Below are 19,477 nucleotides of genomic sequence, written 5' to 3'. Positions count from 1 at the left end.
CGCCCGAGCCTGCCGGCTGGCTGCCCTGGCCCATTTCAGCTTTGAGCAGCCCGCCGGCCCGTGAGGCGAGGCGGCGAGCGCGTCCCGCCACCCGCAGCCGGGGCGGCGCAGCCTCAGGCAGAGGGCGGTGCGGGCGGCGGCACGCCTCAGTCCTTCGGCCGCCTCACGGCCTGCCTCCCTCCCTCCCTCCCTCCCTCCCTCCCGCCCCGGCGCCCCCGCAACGCCCCCTCCTGCCGCCGACGGCCCAGAGATCCCCCTCCAGCCGAGGGGGCCGCCTTGCCCCCGGGGCGCCCCGTAGCGGGGGCAGCAGCCGCCAGCGAGACGCCGTGCAGGCGGCAGGGTGGGCGGGCGCGGCCTACATTGCCCGGCGTCCCGCGCCGCGGGCGGCGCCACCGGAAGCGCGGCGCGGACTACTTCCGCCCGTGCGCGATTCCCGAGCGGAGGCGAGCCCGCGAGCCAGCACCCCGACGAGACAAGATGGCCGGGCTGCCCCGCAGGATCATCAAGGTACCTCCGCCCTCCTCGCGGCCGCGCCGCTCGAGGGGCGGCCGGGCCGGGGTTCGCGCGGCGGGTCGGGCCGGGCGGGGCGCCGCTCCGCTCCCGGTGCCCGGGAGTACGGCCGCGCGGGGGTAGGGCCGCTCCCGGGCCTCCTCCTTCCCGTGCCGGGCGGGGGGTCACCCGCCGCCGGGCCCGGCCGCAGCGGGAGCCAGTGGGGGCAGGGGGCCGCGCCAGGCCTGGATCTCCCATCGCGTCCTGCCGCCGCCGGCTGCGCAGCCGCCCGCGGGGGCTCCCGGGCCCGGCAGCAGCGGCGGGCGGTGGGGAGCGGCTGGGCCCTCCTGGCGGGCCGGGGGCGGCGGGCAGCGCTGCCTCAAGGCCTCCGGTGCTGCCGCCCGCCGGGTGTCTGCGCGCCCTCTCCGGGGCTCGGAGATTGAAAGGCAGCGGCGGCGGCGCGCCCCCAGCCCCTTCCGCCGGCGGCGCGGCTCGTCCTCGGCGACGGGCGGCGCGGCGCCCGGCCTGGCCCCGTCTTCCCGGCGCAGCTCTCGCCGCCTTTGGGCCAGGGGAGCGCGGCGGCGCGGTGCTCGGGTTCCTCCTGTGCCAGCAGGGACAGAACGCAGCGAGTGGTTAAACCCGGGTTTGAGCTGTGCGTTGGGGGCGGCCGTGCCGCCGCACACCGGGCTGCCCTGGGTGCTGCTGCGTGCGCGCTGAGCTGTCGGCCCTGCGGTATTGGTGTGTTCGTGCTGGCGGTTCCGTGTCTGCGTCCGCCTTCAATTACCAGGCTTTGTAAAGGATCTCGACTTCGGCGTACTTTCCAGCTGACCCTCCGAGTGCAATTTTAGCTCAAGACCTGGATGATTGGGAGTCACTCAACAGATGCAGGTAGCTGCATTGCAAAGCCTGTGGGTCTTTATGGTGGCTTGGTCCTGTAGCTAGCGTGGATGTTTGTGCTGGGCTGCTCTCTCCCGCTCTCTTTGCATTGATGTGAATTGAAGGCCTCAAATTGGTGATCGCTCCCTTTACAAAAGTTACTGAGTGGTTCCATTGAGGTTCGTTAGGTTTCATAGGAAATAACAGCACCCTTGTTACTTGAAGTGAAAGAATGTCACAAATAATTTATGATGCTGTGAAGCTCTCTTGATTGAGCATGCAGTTGTAAAACACTCGAATGTAGGATATGTTAAATAGTGGGTGGAAAAATAGAACTAGATTTTTCTCTAAATTAAAGTCAAACCATCTAATAGGTGACAGAGGTGATGAGGCAAAAATAAGGCAGGAGTAGTGTTTATCTTGTGTGAAACAGCCTATACTATGATTACTGCTCACAATTGTAAGCAGTAAAATAACAAACACAAATCTTACAGAATGAGTTTGATGCTTGTACAGCTGTCTTAGTGCACAGCATGCAAAGCTGAATATATTTCAGATGTGAGAGGGAACACTGATTCATAATAGAGTGGAGCTGATGGTCATCACAGAGATGTTGTAGGAGATCAGTCATAAGGCTGGTGGCTGTGGTAAATTTTTTTAATAGCTCTTAACAATTCTGAACACAGCTGAGCAGTGCACTCGCTTGTAAGCTGCTGCATAAATGTCCTTCTTGGTGCTTTTGCTTTTTTCATGCTTTTCTTTAAAAAACGTGGAGCAATTCACATGATTCTCTTCAAAGATGTGTGATGGCATGTGAATGTTTCTTGTCCTCCTGGGAAGGGGAGGTGGAGGGCAGCAGAAGAGAGACCTAGAAACTCCATATTTCCTCCAGAGGATACCTCTTAGAATTTTTGGGATTATTATCTATTATAGAGTGGTGTGTGTGTTGGGTTGTATGTTTCCATGTATGCATTATAAGTTGTCTGCAGCCAGTCTAGAACTTTTAAATCTTGGATTGATTGTGTTAGATGACCAATCCTTTAGCTCCTGTGCTGTGCACACGTTAGGTTGCCAGATGTACATACAGTCCAGGACTCAAATCTCGCTAGTAACTACAGCCTCAAAAATGTGCAGAGTCATATTTTGAAATATCACAGCTGCAGAGGTGCGGACCTAGAAATATGCCTGCTTGAGTCTTCAGGAGTCTCAAGTGAGAGTTGTTTTGACCTTTTCTATCCTGCCAATCTTGATGTTAGAGTTAAATTTCCTATTACTGATTGCCTTAGAGGGAGAGGAGGGAGTGAACTCTGCTGCTAGTGAGGATTTGAAAGATCAGGAAACAGAAGGGAGAAACTGATAGGAAAGAGCTGTAGAAAGGTGAAATAACTTGATGATAAATAAATGGCTTAGGTTACTGTTAGGAAAAGACCTTCTCCCTTTGATCCGAGGGAGACTGTTGATGGCTGGTTGGGGATAGGAGTGCGTATTTGGACTGTAATGAAGTACAAATCCAGCTAACCACTCACAGCGCAGTTGGCGTTCCTCGTCTTGACCGACTGCTGGCAGATGGCTTGGCTTTCAGGTTGACTAGCAGCCCTGTGCTCCTCAGCCTGCTTCTCCACCATGTGCAGGCTGTCATCTAGCCCAGTAGGAGAGCAGTAGCTTTCCTTGTCTCGACAGAGAGTTCTATTTATATTTCCAGTACTTTCCCCAAATTCGATTAAAAGATGACAGTATAGATGTTGCAAAGCAGTTGTTACAGAAGATACGGAATTACTCCTGGTTTGCTGTCCTCGGATTATGTAGAAATACAGACTTCAAACAAGTAGGAGGGGAGTGATATCTGTAAGCTCAAGGGATGACTTGCTTTGGAGTTATGACTTAGTGTTAGCACATCACAAATGGTGAGAAGAAAATGATGATATAGTTTTGAATTTTAAAGATATAATCAGAATTGGAAGACCTTCTATCTTGTGAATAGAGTTGAGATATTTTTATTTCTTCAGTAGTCCAAAACCAGGGCTCCTCTAAGAATCACCTTGACAAGAAAATCCATTAATGTAAGATAAAATAAAAGTGTGGTACAGCACGTTTACACAGATATGTGTTTTTGATGCTGTAAACTTTTTTTCATACTGCACACATTAAAAAGTGAGCAGTTGCAATATATACAATAAATAAGCCTGGCAATTTTTACTTTCAAGCCCTTAATACACCAATTCTGTCCAGTGTTGCAAAGTCACGTAGCTCCAGTCGAGTAAGGAGTTGAATTGCATCTGATGGTGTGGGTTTTTTTTTTTGGCTGACATTCAAACTACCTCATTGCTGTGTCAAGTGCAGTTGGTATATCTGAATGAGATGGGCAGTGCTGCCTCATGTTATCTTTTCAAATGTTTTTTTCTGCTGTTTTCACTGCTGCAGTGATATTATCATTCATGATTTGATGTCCAGGTCTATGTGTTAACTGTGTAGCCAGTTGTTAGGAGCACTTCTGTCACTGTACCTTGTCATATCATGAAGCAAACCACCTGAAGCAGTATCTGAGACTTTTTTTTTTTATTAACAAATTTATCAGTGTTAAATTACTGGGGCTTTGATTTCTTCCTTCATGGTAGTGTGATGTTGTCTGAGAGATTCCTTCTTTGCTCTTTACTGTGAGAAGTGATTTTCACATTGCTGCCAGTGAGCTCCTGCTTGCAGCATTTTTCGAGAATCTGGGTTGCACTTAGACTGCTGAGTTGTAAAATGTTACCTCAAAATGTAAAATTTCTGGAAGGTTTTATGGTGATTCATGGTGTATTTGATAGGCACATACGGCATTCTATATTAGAGGTTGGTATAATGAGCTTTATTTTTTAAAAAATATAAGTTAGATATTTAGTCTGCAACTTCTGAAACTTTCTAGAAGTTCTTAAACAGTATTACTGGAAGCCAAATTTCTTGCTTTGTCTTGGAAGGTGTGGGCTTCTGAGGCATGGACATCTGTGTCTACATGAAAATTTAAGTAGCTGTTACTTTTTGATTTCTCTGATGTTTCCGGCCATTTTTTATTTCCTGGATAAAAAAAAAAGACTAGATGTAAAATTAATACCTTTGTGTGGTATTTTGCATTCATTTGGTGGTTGGACATAGAAAACATTACTTCTGAAGAGTGCTCTTCCTTGGTGTTTGTCAGAGAAGCTGTATATTTGGTCTTTGTAATGTCTTTTTGCCCCTTGTATGCTGTTTGAATCTTGTGGATAACCTCAATTTTGACAGAAAGGTGAAAATTTCAGGAATTCTAGAGGATTCTCTTGTTCTGTTCTTACAAGCGCCTTCCTCCCACCCCCCAACAAATGTGGGAAGGTAGAAAGATAATACATAAGCTGCTTTGTGACCCTCTTTAAGTCTTCTTGCCAGGCGACTAGTATAGCACAGGCTGGCTGTGGTGATGGGGGGATGTATAGGCGAGTATTGGAAGCCTGAAGTTTGTCAGGACAGATCTTTTGTGGAGGTGTGGGAGGGAGGCTGAGAAGGAGTCTCAGGCCTAGAGGATAAGAAAACTTTCAAGTTAGAACAAAGTATCAGTTTTAAAAGGAAAACATGGGGTCTTAATAAAAGGTCTTAAAGAGGCCACTGATAACTTTCCACAGGCTTTTCCTTAAAGAAGCTTTCAGTAGACCTTAGAGAGTAAAAACTGAGGGGGGGAAAAAAGCAAATATTCAAACTAGAGGCAGAAATCCTGTTTGGACCACCTTCTGGTATCATGCTTGAGCAACTTTGAGGTACAAGTCTATAGTACACTAAACTTTCTAAGTACTGATGTTAATGGTGGTTTATCACTTTGCACACAGTTGTTTTGTACTCGTCTGTTAATGCTTACACGGCTTTCAGTTTATCATCAAAATTTGTTTCGTGCAATAGTATGAAGTAAACCAAATTTTTATAGTTACATGTGACTGGTGAGTTAGTAGTGAGAAGCAAGTGGCAAATTTTGCCGTAGATGGCATTTGGATAAGAGCTCTATATGAATTACTGTTTGCTTTAACCGCTTTGATAGTTGGCTCTGCACTGCATATGAATGCAAGGCTCTAATGCAAATGTGCCCCATCAGTGTAACCACAGGAATGGTTTACACTATTAGCTTAGTGAATTTAGTGATGCCTCACTTTACTATAGCTGGAGATGCACCACGAAAAGCTTGATCTCTGCTAGTACATAGATAATCCTCCAGGAATTTGCATAGGATCTCAGCTTCACAGTTCCAAAATGCTATAATCTGCTGTGGAAAATTTGAGAATGAGATCATTCTCAGGGGAGAATGCTGACCTTAAAAATGCTCCTCTTCGTGTTACTGTTGTTTGGCAACTAGGTCTTCTTCCAAGACTGTGTAGATTCTCTTTTTTTGTGGTGGTGTTTTGTTGTTTTTTTTTTTTTCTTTTCTGGGAAGGTGCTGTTACCTGGAGTGTACTGTCTTGTCTCACAGTGAGTGACTTTGCAGTGGTTAAAATTGTTTGTGTGGTGATGGGAACTGGAGAACCAGAAGTGCAGAAGGGAAGATTGTGAGTGATCCAGAGTTTGCAGCGCTTGCTTAGCAGAGCTGTAGTTTCAAGGTGCTGGACAATTGTCCATAGGTTGGGTTCTGGGTAATGGTTTCTAAATCTACTGCTCCACTCTTCTATTCATTATTTTTTTTTTTTTTTTACAGCTGATAACTTTTGACGTGTTGACACTCAGAACATTTTCTTGCCTTTTTTGGGGAGAGGAGAGAAGGGGGTAGATACAATCAGGGCTGATGATGGGGTCTAGGAACCCACAAGGTGGTGGAAGCATTAGTGTACAGAAACGTTAGCCCAGTAATGAGTCCAGGAAGTGGAGGCGTGTGGGATGCTGACGCTCGGGGATTATATGGCAAGGAAGAGAAAAATTCATGCAGAAGCCAGCTACTGGAAGCCATGTATTTAATGTTTGACCTTTACTTTACAGTTTAATGGGCTTTATTGCTTTTCTTTTTTCCCTAAAAGACAGACATTATTTTCAGAAGACTTTCTGCAATGTAGTTGTTTTACAGTGATATAATTTTAATCTAAACATTCTGAAATATCTTTGACAAGATGACATCTGCTTAGACAACGAATGTATTTTTGGTAATGCTGGTTATAGCCAGTTCTTTACATAATTAATTGATATACTGGAAGAATTTGTGCCAAAATGTGATGTACTGTTATAAGAACTTTCTGAATTCTTTCTGGTTTTCTGAAGCAACTTTATCCATATATGTAGAAGACAGTTTTGACTGGTATGTTTCACTTCCTCCACCTCAAAAATCAAAGCAAAAACATGCATGCGGTTTACCTTGTGTGCAACTTATCAGTTCTTGGTGAAGGAGAATCTGTGTGATCTTTCCTCTTATCCCACTCTGACAGAACAGGAAAGAATTGCTGTTGGCAAGTAATTATAACTTGTCTGTGTGCCAGTATGCCGCTTTAAGCTTTTGCCTTATGCAGCTAAAACCTTTAGTTTCTATTTCATACCTCAAAATTAATCCAAACTATTAAATGTAGTTGGAAGTTAATAGCACTGGTAGCTGGCAAGGGTTTCCTGCAATCAGAATAAAAATACAAAACAAATGTATGTGGTATGTAGTCTGAATTGAAACGCTGAAGTTGGTGATGTACTTGTGTGGTTTTTGCAGAGAGCCAGTGCAAGGCAGAAAAGTTACCACTTAGTTAAGTTAGATTAACCAGAAGTTCTCAAGGTGATTAGACTGTGGTTCATGGTGAGCGGTCTCACTGCATAAACAGATGTAGCCTGGCTGTGCTGGCACAGAAGTTTTTGTGTTGCTGCAGTAAACTTGGACTGAGGGACTGATGTGGTTCAGAACTCTGCAGTAAAGGTTATTTCTTAGGCTTCATAATTTCTGTGATCTCATTTGTTTGACTTTGCAAATGCTTGGGCTGATGAAAGGCGTGTGTGGAACGGTGACTGTACAAATTAGCACTGCTGCTGAGAAGTTAGGGCTTCCCACTCGGGCGAGCTCTTGTGTTCTGTGAGGAAAGGAAAAGGTGGAGGTAGTTGCAGATCTGAGTGAAGTTGATCAAGACTGAGAACCAGGCTGAAATAATGAGGAGAAAAGCAATTTGACTCGATTGTAAACTCAACAGCTGAAGCCAATGAAGGATGAGATAAAGGACTTGCACTAATTTTTAGTCATTGAGAGTGGAACTTAGGTGTAACTTTTAAAAAAAAATCTCTTTGCTTTTTACTATTGATAGTGACTTTTCATTTGCTTTAGAAATCTTCCTGGAGGACTTGGCAGCAAATTGTCTGATCTCGTCTAGGAAGGAAATACTGAAGAGATTGCTGAGCAATCAGTTAAACTGAAAGATATCTCTTTCCTCGTCTCCTTTTCCCCCATATAAATTGGTATGTGTGGTACCCTCCAAGTGATAAGTGTTATCATTTCGTCTATAGCAGAAAATGGAGTTAGTAGCTTTCATTTTAAATCTGTCGTCTCTTTTTGAAAAGCTCTAATTTGCAATATCATCTGCAGAGTCTGAAACAGACTACCACATCCTCTCTAAAAATACTTCTAGATACAACATTTCAAGCACATTTCAGATTTAAAGTTACCTTGTGATTTACGGTGTAGTGGGTTGACCTTGGCGAGATGCCCACCAAGCCACTGTCTCTACCCACCTCAGCCAGGCAGGGGGAGAAAATAAGATGGAAAAGCTCATGGGTCAAGACAAAGACAGGGAGATCACTTACTGATTACCATCATGAGCAAAACACACTCATCTTGGGGAAAATGGATGAATTTATTGTCAAATAAAATAGAGTTGGGTGGTGAGAAACAAAGACAAAATTAAACCACTGCCTTTTCCCACACTCAACTTCAGTCCCTCACTTCCGACTCCTCTACCTCCCCTGTCTCTTATGGTTGCAGGGGGATCGGGGGTTTGTGGTCAGTCCACAACAGCTCCTCTCTGCTGTTTCCTCCTCCTCCTCATGCTTTTCCGGTGCTCCAGTGCAGGTGCCTGTGCCACTCTGGCCCTCCATGGGCTGCAGGGAATCTCTGCTCTGGTGCCTGGAGCACTTCCTCACCCTCCTTCTCTGACCTTGATGTTCACACTAGTGTTTCTCACAGTGGTTTTGTTTGTTGTGTCTGTCCTCCCCACCCCCTTCTCTCTGTGTGATGTTTTCTATTGTTCTTAAATACATTTTTTTCCAGGTGTGCCACCAGCTTGGCTGATGGGCTCCGCTGGACTCTGCAGCAGGTCTGTTAGAGCTGACTGTGTCTGGTGTGGTGCAGCCCCTGGCCTCTTCCCACAGAGGTCACACCTGGAGCCCCACTGCTGCCAACACCTTGACACCTGCACCCTGTACATATGCCTAGACAGTTATGCAGTTATATTAGACCATACCAAATACAAGTTTTATGTCCCAAAGAAGTGAGGCAAAAGCTGATGTGTATTTCTTTAAATTTGTGTGCCTCTTTTATTTTACCAGTAGCTTCCTTTTAGACCATCTTGGCCATACATGCAACGTTTCATCCTACTGTTCCTTTTATAAATGGCCAGGGCTGCCACAGAAGTTTGTTTTGTAGCCAGCTGTTTGGAGACCCTTGCTTGTAGCACCTGTGGAAGAAACCTATCAAGAGATGTCCAGATTTCATTCATTCATACTGGTGGAATTAGCCACAGCAAATGCTAACTGTTAATCAGTTTCTGTTAGAAGTCACTGTCCTGTGCTAGATGGCAGTGGGTTGTATGTTGTCAGTCAGTGTTTTTTGGGTTAAAGATCTAGTTAAGAAGCCCAGCTCACTTTTCCTGAGTCGAATTGGGAATTCTGACAGGGTTTACTTTCCAGGTAGATTTGCAGGATGGTGATTTCTGGCAAGGGGGCAGCAATAAGCACTGTGAGCTGAGCTGTGAGCTGTAATTCCTGTTGCAGATTAAGCCTTATTAAGGCAAAGATACTTATCCGTCTTCTGTCTTCCCTGATCTGTTCAGAATAAAGCCACCCAGAGTTAGTTGAACCTACAGGTAAAAGTGGATATTGCATATATTTTTTTTTCTATCTGAAGTCAATTAGAGAGGGCTCGTACCTTGCATTGGCCTGACAAACTTGTAGGAATGTAACCTCCATCTTAGTAGGTGATGTTGTAGGTAAATTACTTGTCTACTGCAGAGAGAATTGAGCTAGTAAATGTGCTGCTGAAAATACAAGGAGAGAATCGTTCCCCTGAGACTTTGCGTGAAGATGCGGTATTGTGCCGTTTTAAATATTTAACAGCTCTAAGGCTTGCAATATTTTCTCTCTGTGTAAGAGGCCTTATTAATGTTTTCTGTTTTGAAGTTCTGGAATAATTTTATCACAGCTATGTTGACCTCTGAAAGTCTTAATGATGTTATTTCTCTCTAAGATACTAGCATAAAGCTCCTAGTCATAAGGATGCTTTTCTGTAGTCTCAACCCTATAAAAGGTTGTTAGATAACTGTTTAAAACAAGTAAGAAGATATACAGAGTGTTTAAGACTTTTATAGGCGGATGAAGACTTTAATTTAGCAGTTTACCATCTGTTACTGAAATTAGTCCTGTTGGTAGTTAAGCTTCCTTTGGGATGAGGAGGTAGCCTCTGCGTTTCCTTTTTAGGTTGGTTACAGAACAGTAATCTGTTACTCCAGTGTCTCGCTGTGATTAACGCTGCAGTCTCAACTCTTCAAACCAGCCCTTTCACCAAAAGGAGCAGTCTGTTCTTCCATCCTTTTGACAGCATGTGTTTGCACCCTCCTTTTTGTTGGCACAGCTGTTTGCATGGACATGTGGTGAACTGCATCAGGGGCTCTTCTCTCTTCTTTTTTTTTTTTCTTTGCTTTTTTCTTTTCTTTGAGATCGGCTTCATGCTATGTTTCGCTATGAAGTTGAGAGACAGCTGTACAGGCAGAAGTGAAGGTACATAATAGGCTGAAGTGAAAAGGCAGCGCAGCTTTTTTCTTCCTTTCCCCAGTGGCCGCACATTTATCAGCTTACAATGATCAGGCTTTTAAGGTGTTGGGATTTCTCTAAGCTCCCTTTGTTCTAATGGATTTTTTGAATTTCACCAGGTGATTTCACAGCTGATATTAAAGGACTATGTAGAGAAGATGACCATGTTAGATTCTGTCAAAAAGTGTGTTAGTTCAGTTTTAGCATCTCACTAAAGACTGCTGTATTTAACTTGTGAATTAACATGCAGAATTTTTTACTTATTGAAGGTAACTGTATAGCAGTAATATTGAATGTGAAATAAGAAAAATGGGATGTCAGGAAATTGAGTGTGCAGACAGCTGAATTACTAAAGTAAAGCAAATTTGGCTGAAGACATGGAGCTTGGATTTCTTCTTTGAGCTAGTGTGTGCTGACTTTGCCAGCAAATTTCTTTCATAAATTCTAGTGGCTTTCACACAGTAGCCTTAAAGTTCCTGTATTTTGTGGGTGCTAGATATTGATTTGTTCTGAACTTTTTTAGCCACATCCCTTGGCAGGCAGTGTGAAATGTGTGGTGATTAATTATTGCCATAGTACAGGGAATGGAACTGCAATTATTTTTCTGAGCAAAGAATATAGTACTCCTTTCTAAAAAGCAACAAAGAAGCTTTAAAAATTGTCTAATATCATGCAACAATTTCCTCCTTCACTACAGGAGTGGTCTCTAAGGCAGGTGAAGCTTTAGAGATTCAGTTCAGCTGCAGGGACTCTGCTATGTGAAAAATAATGTTTGGGTTTTTTTTTGCCAATACTTGCATACATGAGTTTTCTGATTGTAGTTATTTGCCAATATGCCACTGTTTGATTCTGCCTTAGTCTGTTGATGGCAAGTAAGACTTCTGAAGTAGCTTTTTGTTTTCCAAAAATGTAGCATACAGAAGTCTTTCTTTAGTTGTTTTGACTGAGGCCTTGGCAACTTGAGGCATTTATAAACATTTCTGGAAGACTGGAAGTGATTAAAATAGTAGTATATTTCTGGTAGATTCCTCCTTTGTACACTTGTTCATATCTCCATGTGCTCTAACAACTGGTATTTGTGCATTTCTGTATGGAAACATCTTCTGGGTTGTTCAGTTTCCATCCTTAAAGAAGGGCTTTTTCTTGTTCTGGATGTACGAACCAGGAGAATCCTGGTGGTTATGTCTGCTTTAGAATAACATGTGGGAGGGGTTGTTGTTTGTTTGTGTTTGTGTTTTGTTTTGTTTTTTTTTTTTTCCCCTCCTCCTACTGAAAGCAGGATAACCAAGCAAAAGCTCAAAGAATGAAACATACCCCCTGCAAATCGATCTCTCTTGTTTGCGTGGCTTCTCTCAGTCTTGGCAACCTGAAAAACCCTCACCTCCACCTCCTGCTCTGTCGGTCTCCTCTAAAGATCACAATGCACTCTCTTCCTGAGGCTTCTGGTCCTCCCAGGTTACTGTAAGAACAGGTTGAGAGTTTCTTCCCCCCGGATATGATTAGTTTTCAATGTAATGTCTTCATAGAAGAATAGCTGTGCAGAATGTCAGCTATGCCATCTGTCCCATCCGTGTCATCTGTCGCTCTACTTCAGGCCACCTGTGTTAATAAGAAAAGCTTTGCTTTTGCTTGTCACAACACCTTCAACACTTCTGTGTTTTTAAACCACTTGGTTAAGAAAGATAAAATTGGAGGGGGCATAACCAGTTGTGAATGACAGTGTCGTGGGGATATTTTGTTTTGTTTTAAAGTACTGACTGGTGTGTATCTTCATTTTGAGTTTATAAATTTTCTTTAGTCAATGGAAATTACGACACTAACTTGGAATTGGAAAAAATGGAGTAAAAGCAGAAGCGAGAGGACATCTCAATCTAAAACATTGCAGAGTATGACAAATAGAAATAACTGCCTATGGCAGCATGGGATACTTCATTAAATACTTTAGAACTCAAAATATGTCCTGGAATTTCTTCAGTGAAACTTACTTCAGGATGCTAGAGGAGAGCTAGTAAGAAACAATATAAAGTGCTGTTCTGGAACACTCATTTCGATGGAGATTTGTATTCCTGTGGAGACAAAATTAACTGCTATATTGTGAAAACATTTATTTTGAGCATCAGAACTGCAAAGCCTGGTTTTCTGTGAATTTGTCCTTTTTCCTCTTTAACATGTTAATATTTGGTTGTCCCAGCTCTTTTATTAGCAGTTTTTTTTTGCCAGGCAAGAATAGTACATACGTGATTGGAATAAACTAGCCAAACAGTATGTAATACCAGAGTTCTTCATGTCTTTCTCTTCTGTAGCACTGAGCTTGGTTTTTGACTTAGCCACTAACAGCTTACAAAACGTACAGAAAATTGAAATTGGACCAGGGGTTCAAAGGCAGTTTTGGGGAGAAAAGGGGAAGCAAGAGATTGCACAAAACTCACTTCCTCAGCTAAAAAGGTGTTAGAAAGATTTTTCCCTAAAAAGATACTAGAAAGTGAAGTATTGCATATGCTTTATCTTCCTGATGAGTTAAAAAAGGTGGGAAGTTAAAAGTTTAAGTAGAAGTTATTTATTGGTTTGTTTAACGTGTTTGAGAGACTGTTTTTCATTGGGTAACCATCCTCTGGGGAAAGTAATATAAAATTACAAAATAACATCAACATGTAGTTAAACATTTCCTTGTTTGCAGATTGAGTCCACATCTTGTGACTCTTGTTGGGTGACTTACAGGTTTTTGTTTGTTTGCTTTGGTAATGTACACTTCAAAAAAAATTTAAAAAATCTTTAAGCAGTTCAGTTTCCTGACCTAATGCAGTGTTGCCCTGTGTATGGACAACTATTTATCTCAAATATGACTTATTTCTCCAAGTCTTATGGCAAATCAAATTGATTTTAGTATCAGCATGTCTTTAACTGGCCACCTTACTGTAAAATGTGGAAGTTGAGTCCTTGATATCACCTTAGAACTGGACCTACTTGTATGTTTAAGCATTTTATTTGCTTAGACCTTGAAATATAACTTTTCGATTCATTTTTTCTGTTCTGTTCCTTTTCCATAGTTTCCCTCAAAATATATTGAAGATATTATAAATTTCTTCATAATTGAAGGGAAAAAGCCTTATTTACTGTCAGAATTTAGCAGGTGGTGTTGATGTATTTAAGTACAAATATCTTTTATTAAATAGCGTCTTTCTTGTGTTTTTCATGGTCTCTAACAAGCTTGTCTGTATTATCCTCTTTTAAAAAGATGCCTTTTTTGAACTGAAGATGTTTCTCAGCTTTTGCATAAAACTATAGTGATGTATGTTCACAGAAGTCACGACCTATTGTTTTGTGTGTGTCAGAGAAGCTCAGCCTGGTGCTTGCTCTTGCTCTGCATGATGGCTACATCAGAGCCTGACGAGTATGAAAGATGAGTGTCAACCAGTTCCTTCATAGATTTCTTGCAAGTATTCCTCCTCGTTTCAAAGTTGTTTTCAATCAACAACTTCACTTATGCTGGTAGTGGTGGAGCTCCATGCATAGTGCAGGAAGCGAGGTGTGCTTGCTTACAGCATTTTTCATCTGATGCTAATGCTCCACAGGGGGCATGTATGGTTTCTGGATAGCCTCAGCACTAGCGTAGCTGTATGCAGCACAAGTACTTTTCTTTGCACTCCCCTTTTCTGTGGTGTTTTATAGCAAGATCACCACATCCATGTAATGTAGAGGCGTAAAGGGCTGTCTGAGCATGAGAACATACTGGGAGTGGTGTAGCCCTTCAGTGTAATGTGGTACCTCAATTAAAAGAATTTGTTTTTCTCATACATAGGCGCTCTCATTGTTTATTGACAAATGTCTTTTAGTGGCAGCTTGTGCAGCTCACAGCCAGGCGTTGCTCCCTCAGTGACACTGGCAGGTAGAAGTGCTGATGCTGCTGCCGGAGAACTGCTGATTCTGGGTTATTTTAAGCCAGGATTCGCTGCCCGGTATGGTTACAGTCAGCATTCTGGCATAACTAGGGAGGCAATCTGGAGACCAGAATGACTGAGAGGGGGCTAGGGACTGCTGAGATCTGCCCAGCTATGAATGTGTTACCCTTGTTACTTAAAAAAAAGAAAAAGTCTTAAATTTGAGCATGCCCGTAAGAACCAAAACCATGATTTGCCTACTAGCGTGTATGTGGCAAAGTCCAGGTGAAGAAGTTTAAAAATTGGGTCTTTTTGTTAAGTTCTTTTTTAATTTCAAGTTGGCTTGCTGTATTAGCTTGTGTTTGGCATAAGACACTATTTCCTCTGCCAAAACTGTCAAACTGTAATAAGTATATGATCCTTCATAGGTGCAAATCCAGATTATCCTGTTTACCTGTGGCAGGACTCATACTGCAACTTTGCTGAAAGAAACGGGAGAATATTTTACACATTTATAGGAATAATATATAGTTTCTTATTCACTGACTTTCACACCACTGAACTAAAGCTTTAAGCATTATTATAACTGCTTTTCTACAGAATTACTGTACAAGTAAATAGCCAGTAGAACACAAATTCTGAATGTTATAAATTGATGTGTATAACTGAAAAAAATAAACCTGCAGAAGTGAGTGTAGACAATGCTAGGAACCTTGGATGTCCTTCCAGTAAGGTGTATAAATGGCATTGGCTGCTAATGCCTGTGTAGTTAAGTAGGCAGTACATAGTCCCAACAAAGAATTAGACCAGATACATTTATTTTTGTTTGTGTATGTACATAGTAATAACTTCAATATTATGATTTGTAGGACCTTGATAATTTTGCGATAAATAACTGGATTTTGGCATTAATTGCTGTGACTTCACTTGTATATATTGTGTATTTGATTAACACTTCACTTTAGCAAAAAATGAACTTAACTGCATCAAGAAAACCACATCACTTAAATGATGTGTGAATTTATTTCTACAAAATGCCAGTATTGTAACAGTCCAGTTATGTTTGAAGAACGTCTTGAGCCAAGTTAAAGGTAATCTGTCTATTTTGTTGTCCTGGTTTTGGCTGGGACAGAGTTAGTTTTCTTTTTAGTAGCTAGAATGCCACTGTGTGGTGGATTCAGTATGGGATTTGTTATGAGAAGGATGTTGATAACACACTGATGTTTATATATAGTTGGTGCTGAGACCTCAAGGACTTTTCAGCTTTCCATGTTTTGCCAGCGTGCAGGAAGACAACGGGTTGGGGGGGAGCAAGGCTGGGACAAAGGGGCCTACAACTTCTGTATTACGATTTGAATTTAGATTTAGAATTGAGGGTCAAATTGGCCAATGGAATATTCCGTATCGTGCAGTGTCAAGCGCAGTATATAGTTGAGGGTTGTCTGGGAAGTTTGGTCTCTTTCAGACTCTTGGAGTGCGCTCTCTGTTTTTTTTGTGCCTCTCGCTCTTCCGGTATTGTGCAATTTTGGGACTTATTTTGGAATCGTTGTCTGGGACGGGCATTGGTCATCAGGCTGTGAGCAATTATGCTGTGCATCGCTTGTTTGTATATATTACTATAATTCATAGATTTCTAGGTTGGAAAAGACCTTAGAGATCATCGAGTCCAACCGTCCCTAATCCTCATAAAACCATATTGCTAAGTAGATCATCCACCCTATTCTTAAACACATCCAGGGATGGGGACTCAACCACCTCCCTGAGCAGCCTATTCCAGTGGCTGACAACCCACTGGAATAATGTGGACAATAACCCACTGGACAACATGATTTTATATGTTATCATATATTATTGTCACTATTACTTTTAATTTTATTTTAATTATTAAATTATTCTTATCACAATGTGTGAGTCTCCTTCCCTTTCCTCCTTTAATTCTCTTCCCCATTCTCTGGGGGTGGGGGAGGGTGAATGAGCAGCTGTGTGGTATTTAGTGCCAGCTGGGTTAAACTGACACTTGTGCTTGTATTAGTGCTGTCGTAGACACACAGAATAAATATGCTATAAAACTAGAATAATAAATTAATATTACACCTACAAGTTATCATTTTTCTTCAGTAGAAACGGGATAATTTTTCTTTGTGAAAGCCAACACAGAAAGGTGGGGGAAAAATTAACTGTACATAGTAAAAACAAGCTAGAGGAAAAGCAGGAAATGGGGCTAAAATTACCTGAGGAAATGAGACCTCGGTAGGACTTCTTGTCTCTGCCTAATGTCCTGTTGCCCGTTTCGGCCTCAGGTTCCTTTTTATACAAAGGAGCAGAATAGTGCCTGTAAGGCTTGTGAAGACTGGCAGCAGAGGAGAGGGAAAGAGGTACAGGATTTGGTCGGTCTGCCTACTCAGCGTGTTAGCGGGATGGATGGTCAGAACACAGGCAGCTCTTGGCTATGGCCACAGCGAGGGGTCTGCGGTGGGATCGGTGCTGTGGGCTGAACTGAGAAACAAAGAATACAAATCTCTCTAGGAAACCAGGTTTCCCTAATTTTACAGAACTTGCCTGACTCTTACTGTTCTTTAGGGTGACTCTAAACATGGTTATATGTAGGCTGAAAGTGCTCACACCAAAGCTATTTATGCATATATATGTGTAAATATAAAAACCATCCTTATAAACACCTTTAGTGTTGCAGCAGAGTAGTACTCTGATTCCAGTATGAGTGTTCATCATAGTAAACTAGTCCACTCTTGTTAGAGCAAATATTGAACGCTTTCTGTGAGTGATTAGCCCTTCTGGTTTTTCACTTACAGGATTTTCTGTTTTAAGGTAGAACGGGAAATGGTTTTGGTATTTTTACTGTGATGCTCTTTAAAGTGCTTTTAAGTATATTGAAAAATAACAGCTCGGTAGTAGTTTAATCAAAAGTTAAGAAATTTGCTGAGGACAGCTTAATTGTTATCTGTTACCTTGTGCCGTAGAAGCACACACTATTACAGCAGTAGAGGGATCCAAAAGGAGATGCATACCAGTTTAGCACATCCTCATGTTCTTTGACTTCAAGATATTTGTCCAACATGATCATTTCTGTGGATGTAGGCAAATAGCTCACAATGAATGCTCATAGTTTTTGAAATAGTTTGTATAGGTCATGTTTACTTTAAATGGATTGTATTTGTTACATTGCTGCTTCTTTTTCTTCTAGGAAACCCAGCGCTTGCTGGCAGAGCCAGTCCCTGGGATAAAAGCGGAGCCAGATGAAAGCAACGCACGTTATTTTCATGTGGTCATTGCAGGTCCACAGGATTCCCCCTTTGAGGGTGGGACATTTAAACTTGAACTATTCCTTCCAGAAGAATATCCAATGGCAGCTCCTAAAGTACGTTTCATGACCAAAATTTATCATCCTAATGTAGACAAGCTGGGAAGAATATGTTTAGATATTTTGAAAGGTAAGTGCTACTTTGTTTTCTTTCTTTTGATGTTATTGAGTAGAGGAACTTGTAGATTGGCCCTAAGAATACCTTGCTTATTTTTTAATCTGAGAGGAAAATTTGCTCTTTCTGTTGACTATGACGAATATGGTGTTTCATACTGCTATAAATTTCTCTTCAGATAAATGGTCCCCAGCTTTGCAGATTCGTACAGTTCTGCTATCGATCCAGGCTTTGTTAAGCGCTCCCAATCCAGATGATCCATTAGCAAATGATGTAGCTGAGCAATGGAAGACCAATGAAGCCCAAGCCATAGAAACAGGTGATGTACCTTACATGTTTTTTTCCTAGCTTTAGGAAGTAGCTGATTACGGACTGGTTGGGGGATATAAATCCTGACCTCTTTGTTTTATGTCTGCAACTTGCATTACTGCATGCGGTCATAGTCCAGGTACCCTGAATGTGCCTTCAGTGGTCTATTTCCAAGTTTGTGAGGCCCACTGCAAGAGAAGTGCTCTCTTGATCTGTTTCATCTGGAGTTTTCATGTTCCTAAATTGCAAGCATGTCTAATTTGGACTTGTGGTGAAGTAAAAGTACACACCACTGCTTTTTCTGTAAAGCTTAAGGAACAGATTATCTAGTTTCAGAAAGTACATCTCTTCCATACCTGCTTCTGTGGCAGGCTGTAGTGAATTGAAGGAACTATTACATTCTGCATCTTCGCTTTTGGATCCACTGCAGCAGCTGTCAACTTTTGTGTATTATAGGAGTTAAAAATTGCACTTAAAATCTCGGAACTGATGTATTTTGTATACTTGCAGCAGCGGTATAAAAGTGATCTTTAAAATATAAGTATTTAAAATGACTTTAATAAAGCCTGAAAAGTATATCTTAAATGTGTTTCTTTTTTTTTGCAGCCAGAGCATGGACTAGGCTATATGCCATGAATAATATTTAAATGCGCTTTGAACATCAAGTGTGCATCACTTCTCCTGTTCTGCCAAGACCTCTTCCTTTTTTGTTTGCATTTAATGGACACAGTCTTAGAAACATTACAGAATAAAAGCCCAGACATCTTCAGTCCTTTGGTGATTAAATGCACATTAGCAAATCTGTGTCTTGTCCTAATTCACTATTGTACCGCATGAGCAGAGGCTAGAAGTATCATCTGGATTGTTGTGAAATTGTTTAAAAGCAGCAGCACATCTCTGCTTTTAATCATTTTTCCCATCATGGTTTAAATACAAGCACTGTGAATGAAGGTAGGCAGGGTTAGCTGTGGGGCTTTTTGTTTTAATTTTGTGGGCTCCTCCTCCCTTTTTATGGTGATGCTAATTGCATTGGTAAAAGCAGCTAACGAGTTATACTTTAGAATATACCCTCTAGCCCAGTCTAACTTAGACGCTGTAGATGGACAAGCTTCATATTGGTTGAACAAAAAAATGGGAACATTAAACATCCATCACCTTCACTAATAATATTGTGATTCTGCTGTCAAGTGTAGAAAAATCCCTCCAAGAAAAAGCTTGTGACCATTTTGTATGGCTTGTCTGGAAAACCTCCTGTAAATCTTATGTTTTAGTAAAATATTTTTTGTTATTCTACTTTGCCTTTGTACAGTTTATTTTGCTGTGTTTTCATTTCTCTAATGTGACAATCGTATTTAAAAAAAAAAAAGAAATCAGAATTGACAATTTGTCTTCACCAGTCTGACAGATTAAACAGTAAAGAGGTGGAATTCACAAGGTTTGTTTTTTTCTTTTTTTTCTTCTGTTTGCTGACTTTTTTTATTAGCCTGTGTTATGTGGATGACCTTACCTGGCCAATTTAAT

The 19,477-nt window shown here is 42.0% G+C and overlaps 1 protein-coding gene across 1 annotated transcript; it reads left to right on the top strand.

Annotated features, from left to right (window-relative positions):
• The first annotated feature begins 431 nt into the window (after positions 1 to 431).
• UBE2N (ubiquitin conjugating enzyme E2 N) lies at positions 432 to 19,249 on the top strand. The gene is made up of 4 exons (XM_086610919.1): positions 432 to 507; positions 17,416 to 17,662; positions 17,826 to 17,966; positions 18,563 to 19,249. The coding sequence occupies exons 1-4, from the start codon at positions 478 to 480 to the stop codon at positions 18,601 to 18,603; spliced, it is 459 nt and encodes a 152-aa protein (XP_086467045.1). The 5' UTR covers positions 432 to 477; the 3' UTR covers positions 18,604 to 19,249.
• The last annotated feature ends 228 nt before the right edge of the window (positions 19,250 to 19,477 follow it).

The sequence above is a fragment of the Tauraco erythrolophus genome, chromosome 4, assembly GCF_009769465.1.
Source record: "Tauraco erythrolophus isolate bTauEry1 chromosome 4, bTauEry1.pri, whole genome shotgun sequence".
Lineage (NCBI taxonomy): Eukaryota > Metazoa > Chordata > Aves > Musophagiformes > Musophagidae > Tauraco > Tauraco erythrolophus.
The sequence above is the reverse complement of the archived record's forward strand: the minus strand, read 5'-3'. Positions and strand labels throughout refer to the sequence as shown.